This window comes from Saimiri boliviensis, chromosome 5 (assembly GCF_048565385.1).
Source record: "Saimiri boliviensis isolate mSaiBol1 chromosome 5, mSaiBol1.pri, whole genome shotgun sequence".
NCBI classification, from domain to species: Eukaryota; Metazoa; Chordata; class Mammalia; order Primates; family Cebidae; genus Saimiri; species Saimiri boliviensis.
Window position 1 is genome coordinate 148,561,668 of NC_133453.1, and position 13,258 is coordinate 148,574,925.

The window sequence follows — 13,258 nt, forward strand, 5'->3', positions numbered from 1 at the left end:
ACCTGGCTAATTTTTGTTTTTGCCTTCTTGTACAGGTCAGGTGTCACCACGTTGGTCAGGCTGGTTTCAAACTCTTGGTCTGAAGGGATCCACCCACTTTGGCCTCCCAAAGTGCTGGGATTACAGGTGTGAGCCACCACGCCTAGCCCATAGGTAGTTTTTTAATCCATTACCCACACACCACCCTCTAGTATTCCTCTAGTATTTATCTCTTGTTCCCATATTTATGTTCATGTGTGCTCAATTATTTAGCTCCCACTTGTAAGTGAGAATGTGTGTTACTTAATTTACTGTTCCTGCATCCGTGTGCTTAGGATTATGGCCTCCAGCTCTATTCATGTGCTGCAAACAACATGATTTCATTCATTTTTTTTTTTTTTTTTTGAGACGGAGTTTCACTCTTGTTACCCAGGCTGGAGTGCAATGGCGCGATCTCGGCTCACCGCAACCTCTGCCTCCTGGGGTCAGGCAATTCTCCTGCCTCAGCCTCCAGAGTAGCTGGGATTACAGGCACACACCACCATGCCCAGCTAATTTTTTGTATTTTTTGTAGATACAGGGTTTCACCATGTTGACCAGGATGGTCTCGATCTCTTGACCTCATGATCCACCCGCCTCGGCCTCCGAGGCCGATTATTACAGGCTTGAGCCACCTCGCCCAGCAATTTCATTCTTTTTTTATGGCTACATAGTATTCCATGGTGAAAATGCTCCGTATTTTCTATGTCCGGTCTACCACCGTGATTGTTAATACTGAGTGTCAAGTTGATTGGATTCAAGGATGCAAAGTGTTGTTACTGGACGTGTCTGTGAGGGTGTTGCCAAAGGAGATTAATATTTGAGTCTGTTGCCGGGCACGGTGGCTCAAGCCTGTAATCCCAGCACTTTGGGAGGCCGAGGCGGGTGGATCACGAGGTCGAGAGATCGAGACCATCCTGGTCAACATGCTGGAACCCCGTCTCTACTAAAAGTGCAAAAAAATTAGCTGGGCATGGTGGCGCGTGCCTGTAATCCCAGCTACTCAGGAGGCTGAGGCAGGAGAATTGCCTGAGCCCAGGAGGCGGAGGTCGCGGTGAGCCGAGATTGCGCCATTGCACTCCAGCCTGGGTAACAAGGGCGAAACTCCGTCTCAAAAAAAAAAAAAAACAAAAAAAAAACCAACACATTTGAGTCTGTGAACTGGGAGAGCCAGAGTCACCCTCAGTCTGGGTGGGCACAGTATAATCAGCTTGCAGTGCTGGTAGAATAAATCAGGCAGAAGAATGTGGAAGGTCTTACCTGGCTGAGTCTTCCAGCCTTCGTCTTTCACCTGTGCTGGATGCTTCCTGCCCTTGAACATTGGACTCCAAGTTCTTCATCTTTTGTACTCTTGGACATATGCCAGTTGTTTGCAAGGGGCTCTCAGGCCTTCAGCCGCAGACTGAAGGATACAGTGTGACTTCCCAGCTTCTGAGGTTTTTCAGACTCGGACTGGCTTCTTTGCTCTTCAGCTTGCAGAGGGACTATTGTGGAACTTTGCCTTGTGATTATGTTAGCCAGTACTCTTTAATTAACTCCCTCTTATATATACATTGATCCTATTGGTCCTGTCCCTCTAGATAACCCTAATACAACCAGTCCTGGGTACCTGAGTTGACTGTATGTCTTTGCTATTGTGAGTACCATAAAGATGAACATGTTAGTGCATGTGTCTTTTTGGTAGAATGATTTATTTTCCTTGGGGTATATGCCCAGAAATGGGAATTTTGGTTGAAATTGTAGCTGTTTTAAGTTCTTTGAGAAATCCTCAGACTGCTTTCCACAGGGATCAGACTAATTTACATTCCCACCAACAGTGTTTAAACATTCCCCTGTTTATTCAGCCTTGCCAGGGCCTTTTTCTTTTTAACTTGTCATAATAGCTACTCTTACTGCTGTCAGACATTATATTACTGTGTTTTTTTGTTTTTTTTTTTTTAAGACAGAGTCTTTTTTTAAGACAGACTCTCCCAGGCTGGAATACAGTGGTGTCATCTCGGCTCATTGCAGTCTACACTTCCTGGGTTCAAGTGATTCTCCTGCCTCAGCCTCCTGAGTAGCTGAGACTGCAGACATGCCACCACACCTAACTAATTTTTGTATTTTTAGTAGAGATTGGGTTTCACCATGTTGGCCAGGCTGGTCTCGAACTCTTGACCCAAAGTGATACGCAACCTTGGCCTCCTACGGTTTTGGGATTACAGACATGAGCCACTGCATCTGGCCCTTATTGTGGTTTTGGTTTAAATTTCTCTGGATGTTTAGTGATATGAGCACATTTTTTCATATGTTTGTTGCCTATTCTATGTCTTCTGAAATTTGCCTCTTAATTGGGTTGATTTTTGCTTCTTGATTTATTTAAGTGTCCTATAGATTCGGGATATTAGCCCTCTGTCAAATGCATAGTTTGTAAATGACGTCTGTTTGGCAGTGATAATGGTCTATACCTAGAAAATGCCTTCTTTAACAAAATAAAATGCTGTTTTGTGGATACATCACCTTTTCTTTATATATCTGCTTTGGGCATTTGGGTTGCTTCTGCCTCTTCGGTATTGTGAATCATGTTCCAGTAAACATGGATATGCAGATGTATCTTTGGGATTCTACTTTGAATTACTCTCGATATATACCCAAAAGTGGGATTTCTAGATCATATATTAATAGTATTTTTAATTTTCCAGGTACCTCCACCATACATTTTTCCACAGTGTCTGTGCCATTTTATGTTCCCATCACCAGCATGCAAAGGTTCCAATTCCCTGTCCCCTTAAGAACACTTGATGTTCTCTGTTTTGCTCGTTGCCCAGGCTTGAGTACAATGGCACGGTCTCGGCTCACTGCAACCTCTGCCTCCTGGGTTCAAGCGATTCTCCTGCCTCAGCCTCCCCAACTAGCTGGAGGTATAGGCGTCTGCCACCATGCCCAGCTAATTTTTGTATTTTTCGTAGAGACGGTTTCACCATGTTGGCCAGGCTGGTTTCGAACTCCCGACCTCAGGTGATGATCCACTGGCCTGAGCCTACCAAAGTGCTGGGATTACAGACCGGAGCCACCACGCCTGGCTTGTTGTTTGTCAGTTGTATCTTCTAGTGGATGTGAGGTGATATCTCATTAATGGTTAAGGCACCAGGACTGAGTGGTGGGGTTGGAAACTCCTGTCTTGAGGTCTTTTGGCTACATGGGGAAGACGGCTTCTGGGCTTGATGCCCAGTTTCAGAGCATGCTGGGTGTTACGATGACACTCTCCGGTGCTGGTTTTGGTTGGTTTCTGGCTAGGTACACCTCACTGGGGAGAGCAGCAAGAGACAATGTCAGATCAAGACATCAGATGCTCCATGAGGAGGAGTGTGTGCTCGCGCTAGGGGTGGTGGCTGTTAGGTGAGGGACCTTAGACCTATGTTGCATGGCCTGACATCAGAGTTCACACCCTACTGATGGAAGGCCTTGGTAGCTGTCAGGTTGCTCCGGGTCAGTACTGGAGGCTGCAGACTATGAGGCCCTTTGCAGTGTTTGGAAACGTACACCCAGCAAGGGAGACACAACACAAAATCAAACTTACAAACACAACTCACAGACACAGAATTACATGCACACACACACACACACACACACACACACACACACAGGAGCCCACAGAAACAGGCAAGTAGACGCAGAAATGGGTGCGTGTAGTAGTAGAAATGGGCGCATGTAGGCTGCATGTGCTCCCCTAGGTGTCCACAGTGTGACACGCGTAAGGTACATTCATAAAGAGAGAGGTCAGTCGGGGAGGGGAAGGACAAGCAGGTATATCAGTTGACCTGTGGGAGAGAATGGCATGGAAGTGGTGAGCAGTGGACCCCAGCCTGTTTCTTAAGCATGTATTTTATTTCTTTACAATTCTCCAGAGAAGTTGCCATGGGAGGTCCACTGCTTGCTGGAAAGGAAGATGGTTGACTCTTCTGAGAAGCAGAGTCCTGCGGTCACCGTGGCCTGGCATCCACTGTGCACCCCATGCTGATGGATGGCTTAGGACGGTAAGCATTCCTCTGCCCCGTGAGTTGAATGAGGCTGGCTTTTGAATGTCATAGACCTGCATGGAGCTGTTTCTTAGCAGTGAATGGCATGACAAGTTTCACTCCCAGAGTGGAGGATCTGTGTCCATTGGTCAGTGGGGTGACTCTGGCTTCCCCAGGGTGCCGAAGGTGTTTAAGGTCATCAGCTTGTCCATTGTCCAGCCTACAGTGTCAGACATCCTGCCTCTTCAAATGTGCTTGGATCGATGATGAGTCCAACAAAAAAAACATTCCTTGGAAAAGCTGAACAAAATGAGTGAAAACTCGTACCGTCGCTCTCATCGGAACTGAGGTCCAGCACATTGCCTCCCTCGGGGACTGTAGGAGTGAGGGACAAGGAGAAGCAGGTGTACGAGTTGTCTCTTGGGAAAGACTGAGATTGATGTGACTGGTGGACCTGGGCTTGTTCCTCAAGCCTGCGTATGTTATGTTTGCACTTCTCAGGGGCAGTTGCCTTTAGAGGTCCGCCACATGCTGGCCTGACAGATGCTCGTTTCTTCCAAGCAACGGAGTCCCCATGGAGTCGTGGAGTCATTATGGCCTGCCATCTATGGTGCACCTCATGCTGGCAGGTGGCTCAGGATGGTGAGCATTCCTCTCCCCTCGTGCTGTGTGAGGGTATCGTTCAGATTTCCAAGAGAGGCGTTGCCCAGCCTGTGGTATCAAATGTCCTGTGTCTTCACATGTGCTTGGATCGATGATGAGTCCCCCCAAAAAAAAACATTCCTTGGAAAGCTGAACAAAATGAGTGAAAGCTCATACCGTCGCTCTCATCGGAACTGAGGTCCAGCACATTGCCTCCCCTGGGGACTGTAGGAGTGAGGGACAGCTTCTACTGATTCCTGTAGGATCCCCCACCCAGGGCTTCCACAGCCAAAAGTCTCATGCCACAGTTATGTTAGGAACATTCCCTTTGTGTGAGGTAGGTGGTTGTGAGAGTCCTGGGGGACTTGGCGGATGTGTGATGGTGTGTTGGCACTGGGAGCCGGTGGAAATGTCGCAGCCCTACGGACGGCAGAAACGTTGCTGTCTTAGGGAGGAGTATGCTGCTGGTGAGCTCCCAGGAAGGGAGATCTGGACCTTGCAGCGGTCTTCTCAGTGCAGACGACCAGGCCTCTGTTTTCATGTGGTTGAGAACCCAAGGCCCAGGCCTTAGGCAGACTTTGGCCTTGATTTTGGATTAGCTGAGGACAGTGTAGTGCCAGGGTGTTAGGGGAGAGTGTGGAGTAATGGCTGTCAGGGCAGATGGCAAGAGCCTCGTCTGCCCACCTGCAGATTGGTCACAGGAGCTCCCTGCTTGGAAGGGATTTCTTCACTTCCCAAGCTGTGAGATGCCTTTGGTGTGGTGGCAGAGGCCTGGGCAGGAAGGTGTTACAGACAAAAGGTGGTTGAGTACTCACGTGGACATGAGTGTCATCAGCAGGCTTGGGCTGTAATTCAGTGGTGATGGGCTTTCCATGGATTTCTCTGGTGCCACAGGGGTCTTCGAGGGTAGGTCCTGGGGAACATGAGGGTCAGGTTGGTGCCCATGGCCCTGGGACACTTCCAGTCTTCCTAGCAGAGTAGTGGGCTCCTGCGTTGAGTAGTTCTTCCTAGAAATGGTCTCTTGGACCACATTGGTGGGCAGCTCCACCTGCTGTGGCTTATAGGAGCCTCTGGATCCTCTTTCCTCCTTTGAAAGCAGCTTCCATCCTACAAGCATCCAGAGTGAATGTTCCCTGACCCTGGCTCTGGCCTAGGTCTCTGCCATCGGCACTAGTCACACTTGGGGTTGTCCATGGAGGTCCATGTACATTCCAGGCAACACGTGCAATACCAGGGGTGCTGCCACAGAGTCCCTTGACTTGGGATGCATCATAGCTCTGTGTGTTGGCGATAATTTAAGTGTTGGATTCTACTACACCCTAGGGGTGATGAACCCTTTCAGCTCCCTTAACCGGTTCTAAGTCTCAGCGCAGCCAGGATAGCCATGCCATGTTAAATGCACACGAATGGCTTAGGAAAGTTGAAAAGGATTGGTGGTTTTGAGCTCGCAGCTCACTGACTAGCTGCAAGCATGTAGACCCAGTAGTAGTGTTCAGGCAGCGTTGAGCTTCAGGTGTTGGTGCGGGTACTGCTGCAGTGAAGCTGGGTGCATAGTGGGATGTTGCCTCAGAGGTTAGTGCAGGGAAGCACTGTGGGTGTGTCCAACGCAAGGAAAGTTAAAGGCGGTATGTCTTGTCCACCTGGTCCTTGGAGCCTCAGGCAGGCGGGGACGTCCTGTTGGAAAAGCAGCCATTCCATTTGCTTGTCCACAGGACACACTGCAGGCACGTGGACTGAGTGAAAAGGAGGAATCCTCTGTCTTGAGGTCCTTTGGCTAGGTTGGAGAGACCATCTCTGGCCTCGACACCGAGTTTCAGAACAATGTGCTGACCATTGTGAAGTCACCCTCGAGCTCAAGTTGTGGTTGATTTTCCACCAGGTGCGCCTCACCTGAGAGGGCGACAAGAGATAGTGTCTGCTCGTGTCCTCAGATGTCCTGTGAGGAGGAGCACGTATTCCCCTGGCTGTTAGGCAACTGACCTCAGGCTTGTGCCTGCATGGTCTCCAAGTTGCAGTTTACTTCCTTGTTTGAAGGTCTTTGTCTTGAGCTGCTGGGTTGGCAGGTGTCAGGCCAGGAGCCTGCAGAATATGACTGCCTATTGTACTGTTGGGAAAGATGTGTTGGGAAACGCGCATGAGAGACACACACAGGCGTGCAGAACACAGGCAAATACATGCAGCTGTGGGCTGGTGTGACCGCTAACGCTTCTAGATGTTCACAGAGTAACGTGTAAGGTATATTCATGGAGATGGAGGTCAGTTATGGAAGCCAAGGAATAAGAGGTGTGCGAGTTGCCCCATGTGAAAGAATGGGATGGAGGTGTTGAGCAGTGGACCTGGGCCCGTTTCTCAAGCGTGCATTTGATTTCCTTACACTTCTCAGAGCCAGTTGACATGGGAGGCCCACTGCCTGCTAAAAGGAAGATGCCCGATTTTTCAGCGCATCAGAAGAGGCTTCCTGGATTCAGAGTGGCGTGGCCTCCATGGTGCACCCTATGCTGGTGGACGAGCGACGGTAAGCATTCCTCTGCTCCACGTGCTGGGTGGGGGTGTGTTTGGGATTTCCAAGACCCACAAGGAGCTGCTGCTTAACAGGACAGTGATAGCATGGTGAGTTACACTCCTGAAGAGAATAGTCTGTGACCATTGCTCAGTGGTGCAGCTCTGAGTTCCACACGGTGCCCAAGGTCTTTAAGGTCATTAGCTTGCCCACTGCCCAGCCTGTGGTGTCAGACATCCTGCCTCTTCAAATGTGCTTGGATCGATGATGAGTCAAACAAAAAAAAACATTCCTTGGAAAGCTGAACAAAATGAGTGAAAACTCATACCGTCGCTCTCATCGGAACTGAGGTCCAGCACATTGCCACCCCCAGGGACTGTAGGAGTGAGGGACAAGGAGAAGCAGGTGTACTAGTTGTCCCTTGGGAAAGACTGACATTGATGTAACCAGTGGATCTGAGCTTGTTCCTCAAGCATGCCTGTGTTATCTTTGCGCTTATCAGGGGCAGTTGCCTTGCGAGACCCACCATGTGCTGCCACAACAGATGGTCGAATGTTCCAGGCAGCGGAGTCTCCACGGAGTCTCGGAGTCAGTGTGTCCTGGCATCCATGGTGAACCTCCTGCTAGCGGGTGGCTCAGGACAGTAAGCATTCCTCTGCCTCTAGTGCTGAGTGAGGGCATCTTTCATATTTCCAAGGCAGGCATTGCCCAGCCTGTGTGGTCAAACATCCTGTGTTTTCAAATGTGCTTGGATCGATGATGAGTCCTACAAAAAAACATTCCTTGGAAAAGCTGAACAAAATGAGTGAAAACTCATACCGTCGCTCTCATCGGAACTGAGGTCCAGCACATTGTCTCCCCCGGGGACTGTAGGAGTGAGGGACAACGAGAAGCAGGTGTACAAATTGCCCCTTGGAAAACACATTGACATGACCAGTGGCCTTAGGCTCATCCCTCAAGCATGCATGTGATATCTTTGCACTTCTCAGAGGCAGTTGCCTTGAGGGGCCCGCCATGTGCTGCCGCAACAGATGGTCAATTCTTCCAAGCAACAGAGTCCCCATGGAGACGTGGAGTCAGTGTGGCCTGGCATCCATGGTGCACCTCATGCTGGCAGGTGGATCAGGACGGTGAGCATTCCTCTCCCCTAGTGCTGAATGAGGGTATCTTTCAGATTTCTAAGACAGGCATTGCCCAGCCTGTGATGTCAAACATCCTGCTTCTTTCCAACGTGCTAGATCAATGATGAGTCCCCAAAAAAAACATTCCTTGGAAAAGCTGAACAAAATGAGTGAAAGCTCATACCGTCACTCTCATCGGAACTGAGGTCCAGCACATTGAGTGGAATTGAAGTGGTGATCAGCAGACCTGGGCCTGTTTCTCAAGTGTGCATTTGATTTATTTAAACTTCTCAGGAGCAGTTAATCATGAAAGCTCTGCTGCTTGCTGGCAAGGAAGATGGGCTAATCTTCTGACCAAAGGAGGCTGCTTTGAGTTGTTGATTCGGCATGGCCTGGCATCTACAGTGCACCCTGTACTGGTGGGTGGCTTCGGACGGTAAGCATTTATTTGCCCTGTGTGCAGAGGTGTCTTTCAAATTTCTGAGACCCAAAAAGAGCTGTCTGTTAGCAGGCCACTAATGGCTTGGAGAGTTCCACTCCCTGAGTCGATGGTCTGTGCCCATTGCTCAGTGGTGCGGCTCTGAGTTCCCCAAGGTGCCGAAGGTCTTTAGGGTCGTTGACTAGCCCACTGCCCAGCCTGTGGTGTCAAACGTCCTACCTCTTGGACTGTGCTTGGATCGATGATGAGTCCCTCAAAAAAACATTCCTTGGAAAAGCTGAACAAAATGAGTGAAAGCTCATACCGTCGCTCTCATCGGAACTGAGGTCCAGCACATTGCCTCCCCCGGGGACTGTAGGAGTGAGGGAAAAGTTTACTGATTCCCATCGGTTTCACCACCCAGAGAGTTCAGAGGCCAAAGGCTCCTGTCAAATGCTAGTTAGGCACATTCCCTCTTTGTGAGGTACATAGGTGGCAGAGTCCTGGGGGGAATGGCTGCTGTGTAATGGTGTGGCCATGGAAGTGGACGGAAATGTTGTAGGCCAAGGGGAGTGTGCTCCTGGTCCTGGCTTGGTGAGCTCCCAGGAAGGGAGACCCGGACCTCATGGTGGACATCTCTGCGCACAGGCCTGGTCCTTGTTTTCTTGGTGTTTTTTTGTTTGTTTGTTTGTTTGTTTTGTTTTGTTTTGTTTTTGACGGAGTTTCGCTCTTGTTACCCAGGCTGGAGTGCAATGGCGTGATCTCGGCTCACCGCAACCTCTGCCTCCTGGGTTCAGGCAATTCTCCTGCCTCAGCCTGCCGAGTAGCTGGGATTACAGGCACACACCACCATGCCCAACTAATTTTTTGTATTTTTAGTAGAGACGGGGTTTCATCATGTTGATCAGGATGGTCTCCATGTCTTGACCTCGTGATCCACCTGCCTCGGCCTCCCAAAGTGCTGGGATTACAGGCTTGAGCCACCACACCTGGCCTTTGGGTCCTTGTTTTCTTGCTGGGGAGAGCATAATGCCCAGGCCTCAGTCAGAACTTTGCACTGACTTTTGAAGAGCTGAGGACCAGGGAGTGCTGAACTGATTGGGGACAGTGGACAGCAAAGGATGTCATGGCAGATAGTCAGCGGCTCTGTGGCCTCCAGTATTCTGTCATGGAGGCATGCATTTCTTCATTCCCTGAGGTGTGAGATGCCCCTGGTGCCGTGGTGGCGGCCTGGGCTGGAAGCTACCCAAGAGAAGAGGTGGTAGGGGGCTTATGTGGATACCTGTGTCATCAGAAGTCTTGGGCTATTTGGTGGTGATTGGTTTTCATTAATTTCTCTACTTGGGAGGACAAGGTGGCCCGCGGGGGTCGTAGAGGGCAAATCCCAGGGAATACAAGGGTCGGGCTTGTGCCCCTGGCCCTGGGTCTCGTGCAGTCTTACTGACTATGTAGTGGGCTCCACCACTGTGCACATCTTCCTGGAAATGGTCTGTTGGCCTGCCGTTCCTGCCATTATATGAAGAAATACTGCTCTGGATCCTCTTTCCCACTTGGAATGTAGCTTCCATCCAGGAGGCGTCCAGTGGGATTGTGCCCTGTCCCCGGCCATGGACTCTCCTTCCGTGTGTATCAGTCACACAATGGGCTATCCATGGATGTTTGTGTGCATTCCAGGCAACATATTTGTCATTCCCACAGCCTGCCATAGGGAGTTCCTGGACTTGGGATGCCCCTGCACCTCTCCTGTGTTGGTGACGTTCCAGTGTTGCATTCCACCACACCCTTAGGATGATGAAGCATTTCAGCTCCCTTAAACAGTTTGCAGTCACAGCACATCCAGAACAGCCATACCGTGTTGAGGGGCCCACAGCTGCATTAGGAATGTTGGAAAGGATTGGTGGTTCTGTGGATCGCAGTTCATTAGTAGCTGTGTATATGTAGACCTGATGATGGTGTTCATTTGCAGGAGCTGTGATGGGTGGTAGTGCGGACAAGTTGACTGTGTGATGGGTTGTTGCCTCAGAATTTGGTGTAGAGAAGCCCTGTGGGTGTGACCAGTGCAATGACCCTGGAAGGCAGTGTGTCCTGTCAACCTGGTCCTTGGGGCAGAGACATCCTGTTGGAAAGCAGCCATTTCCTTTGGGTGTCCTGAAGGTGCAGTGTGTGCATGTGGAGTGAATGGAAGTGAGGGAGCCCATGTCGTGAGGTCCTTTGCCTAGGTTGGGAAGACTGCCTCTGGCCTGATGCCATTTTTCAGATCTACGGGTTGGCCATTGCAGAGATGCCATTCAGGGCTGTTTGTGATTGGTTTTCTGCCAGGTGAGCCTCAGCTGTGAATGGGGCCAGAGATGGGGTCTGGTCAGGATACCAGATGCTCCATGAGGAGGTATGTGTGCTCAGACCAGGGGTCGTAGCTTTTAGGTGAATGACCTCAGGCCTAGGTCTTCATGGCCCTGAAGTCAAAATTCACAGTCTACTGATTGCAAGCATTGGTCTTGAGCCTTTGGGTTATGGGTGGGCTTCAGGTCTGGAGCCTGCAGACAGTGATCACCTATTGCAGTGTTGGGAGACACATGTGCATGAGGGAGACAAACTCAGACCCTCACACTATCAGACACACACATAAACGTGTGCACAGCCACAGGCAGAGAGACATAGCAACAGACTTCCTACGTGTCTAGAAAGTGATATGGGACAGGTATATTCATAAAAATGGAGGTCCATTATGGAGGCCAAGAAGAAGCAGGTATAGGAGTTGCCCTGTGGAAAGAGTGACAGTAAGATACCAGTGAATCTGGGCTCATTTCTGAAGTGGGCATTTGATTTCTTTACACTTCTCAGGGGCAGTCATCATGGAAAATCTGCCATATGCTAGCAAGGAAGATGGTCAGTTCTTCTGGAACACAAAGGCCCCCAGAGTCCTGGAGTCAGTATGGCCTGGCCTCCGTGGTGCACTGCCTGCTGGTAGATGGCTCAGGACGGTAAGGATTCCTCTGCCTCATGTGCTGAGTGGCAGTGTCTTTGGGAATTCCAAGACTTGCAAGGAGCTGTTTCTTACCAGGCCACTGAAAACATGGCGAGTTCCACTCCTAAAATGAATGGTCTCTGCCTGTTCCTTAGTGGTGTAGCTCAGGGTTCTGCAGGGTTCCAAAGGTCTTCAAGGCCATCAGCTCGCCCACTGCCCAGCCTGTAGTGTCAAATGTCCTGCCTCTTTGCAGTGTGCTTGGATCGATGATGAGTCCAACCAAAAAAAAACATTCCTTGGAAAAGCTGAACAAAATGAGTGAGAACTCATACCGTCGCTCTCATCGGAACTGAGGTCCAGCACGTTGCCTCCCCCGGGGACTGTTAAGAGTGAGGTACAATGAGAAGCAGGTGTATGAGTTGCTTCTTGGGCAATATTGACATTGATGTGACAAGTGGACCTGGAATCATTTCTCAAGTGTGCATTTGATATTTTTTCACTTCTCAGGGGCAGTTGCCTTGAGAGGCCCGTCAAGTGCTGCCGCAACAGGTGGTCGATTCTTCTGAGCAACAGAGTCCCCATGGAGTCGTGGAGTCAGTGTGGCCTGGCATCCATGGCACACCTCGTGTTGGCGGGTGGCTCAGGATGGTAAGGATTCCTCTGCCCCTAGTGCTGAGTGAGAGTATCTTTCGGATTTCCAAGACAGGCATTGCCCAGCCTGTGTGGTCAAATGTCCTGCATCTTCAAATCTGCTTGGATCGATGATGAGTCCTACAAAAAAAAACATTCCTTGGAAAAGCTGAACAAAATGAGTGAAAACTCATACCGTCGCTCTCATCGGAACTGAGGTCCAAGCACATTGCCTCCCCTGATGCCTGTAGGAGTGAGGGACCACTTCACAGATTCCCTTAGGTTCTACCACCTAGGGCTTCCACAGACCAATGTCTCCCATCGCATGCTCGTTAGGAACATTCCATTTGTGTGAGGTACATGGGTGGGAGCATCCTCGAGGTAATGGCTGCTCTGTTACCCACTGTTCTGCAATGGCGTGGCAGCCGTGGAAGTGGACAGAAGTACCATAGGTCTGGTATTTGTGCTCCTGGTCTTGGCTTGGTGAGGTCCCAGGAAAGGAGACCTGGACCTTGTGGTGGGATCTCTGTGCAGAGGCCTGGGTCCTTGTTTTCTTTCTGGGATAGCATAAGGCCAAGGGTGATGGTGGACAATGCGCAGCAAAGGGTGTCACGGCAGATAGCAAGAACCTCTTAGCTAGATTGCCTGTGGCTTGATGCCATTTTTCAGACCAACAGGTTGACTGTGCAAAGACGTCCAGGCCCCCTCTCTGGGATTTCTTCATTCCCTTAGCTGTGGGAATGAAGCATGGAGGAAGCCTGGGCATGGTGGAAGCCTGGGCCAGAAGGTACCCCAGAGAAGAGGTAGTATGGGTCTTATGTGGACACCTGTCATAAGCAGACTTGGACTCTGATTTGGTGGTCATAGGCTTTCCATGAATTTGTCTAGTGGAGGACAGATTGGCCAGTGGAGGTCTTAGAAAGCAGGTCCCTGGGAATATAAGGATCAGGCTTGTGTCCATGGCCC

General features: G+C 50.1%; 1 protein-coding gene, 5 non-coding genes and 3 pseudogenes across 12 annotated transcripts in view; all 9 read left to right on the forward strand.

The window, feature by feature from the left end:
* The window catches only part of LOC104650394 (uncharacterized), a 64,971-nt gene that overhangs the window by 40,679 nt on the left and 11,034 nt on the right, over nt 1-13,258 (forward strand). For 5 of the 7 annotated variants that reach the window (XM_074398641.1, XM_074398643.1, XM_074398644.1 and 2 more), the window contains 7 exons: nt 3,906-4,034; nt 4,518-4,658; nt 7,042-7,173; nt 7,661-8,288; nt 8,574-8,698; nt 11,539-11,678; nt 12,170-12,310. In XM_074398641.1, coding sequence (XP_074254742.1) covers nt 8,120-8,288; nt 8,574-8,698; nt 11,539-11,678; nt 12,170-12,310 — 575 coding nt within the window. In that variant the 5' untranslated portion in view covers nt 3,906-4,034; nt 4,518-4,658; nt 7,042-7,173; nt 7,661-8,119. The other 2 variants (XM_074398647.1, XM_074398646.1) reach the window with 2 other exon arrangements.
* Nucleotides 4,274-4,369, forward strand: LOC120368219 (small nucleolar RNA SNORD116). The gene has a single exon (XR_005582414.1). It is a non-coding gene; the product is annotated as a small nucleolar RNA SNORD116 (small nucleolar RNA).
* LOC120368225 (small nucleolar RNA SNORD116) lies at nt 4,765-4,861 on the forward strand (annotated as a pseudogene).
* Nucleotides 7,417-7,512, forward strand: LOC120368207 (small nucleolar RNA SNORD116). The gene has a single exon (XR_005582404.1). It is a non-coding gene; the product is annotated as a small nucleolar RNA SNORD116 (small nucleolar RNA).
* On the forward strand, nt 7,909-8,003 carry LOC120368201 (small nucleolar RNA SNORD116). Its single transcript, XR_005582399.1, has one exon. It is a non-coding gene; the product is annotated as a small nucleolar RNA SNORD116 (small nucleolar RNA).
* On the forward strand, nt 8,395-8,489 carry LOC120368232 (small nucleolar RNA SNORD116). The gene has a single exon (XR_005582424.1). It is a non-coding gene; the product is annotated as a small nucleolar RNA SNORD116 (small nucleolar RNA).
* LOC120368221 (small nucleolar RNA SNORD116) lies at nt 8,954-9,048 on the forward strand. The gene has a single exon (XR_005582416.1). It is a non-coding gene; the product is annotated as a small nucleolar RNA SNORD116 (small nucleolar RNA).
* Nucleotides 11,923-12,020, forward strand: LOC120368230 (small nucleolar RNA SNORD116; annotated as a pseudogene).
* LOC120368214 (small nucleolar RNA SNORD116) lies at nt 12,418-12,514 on the forward strand (annotated as a pseudogene).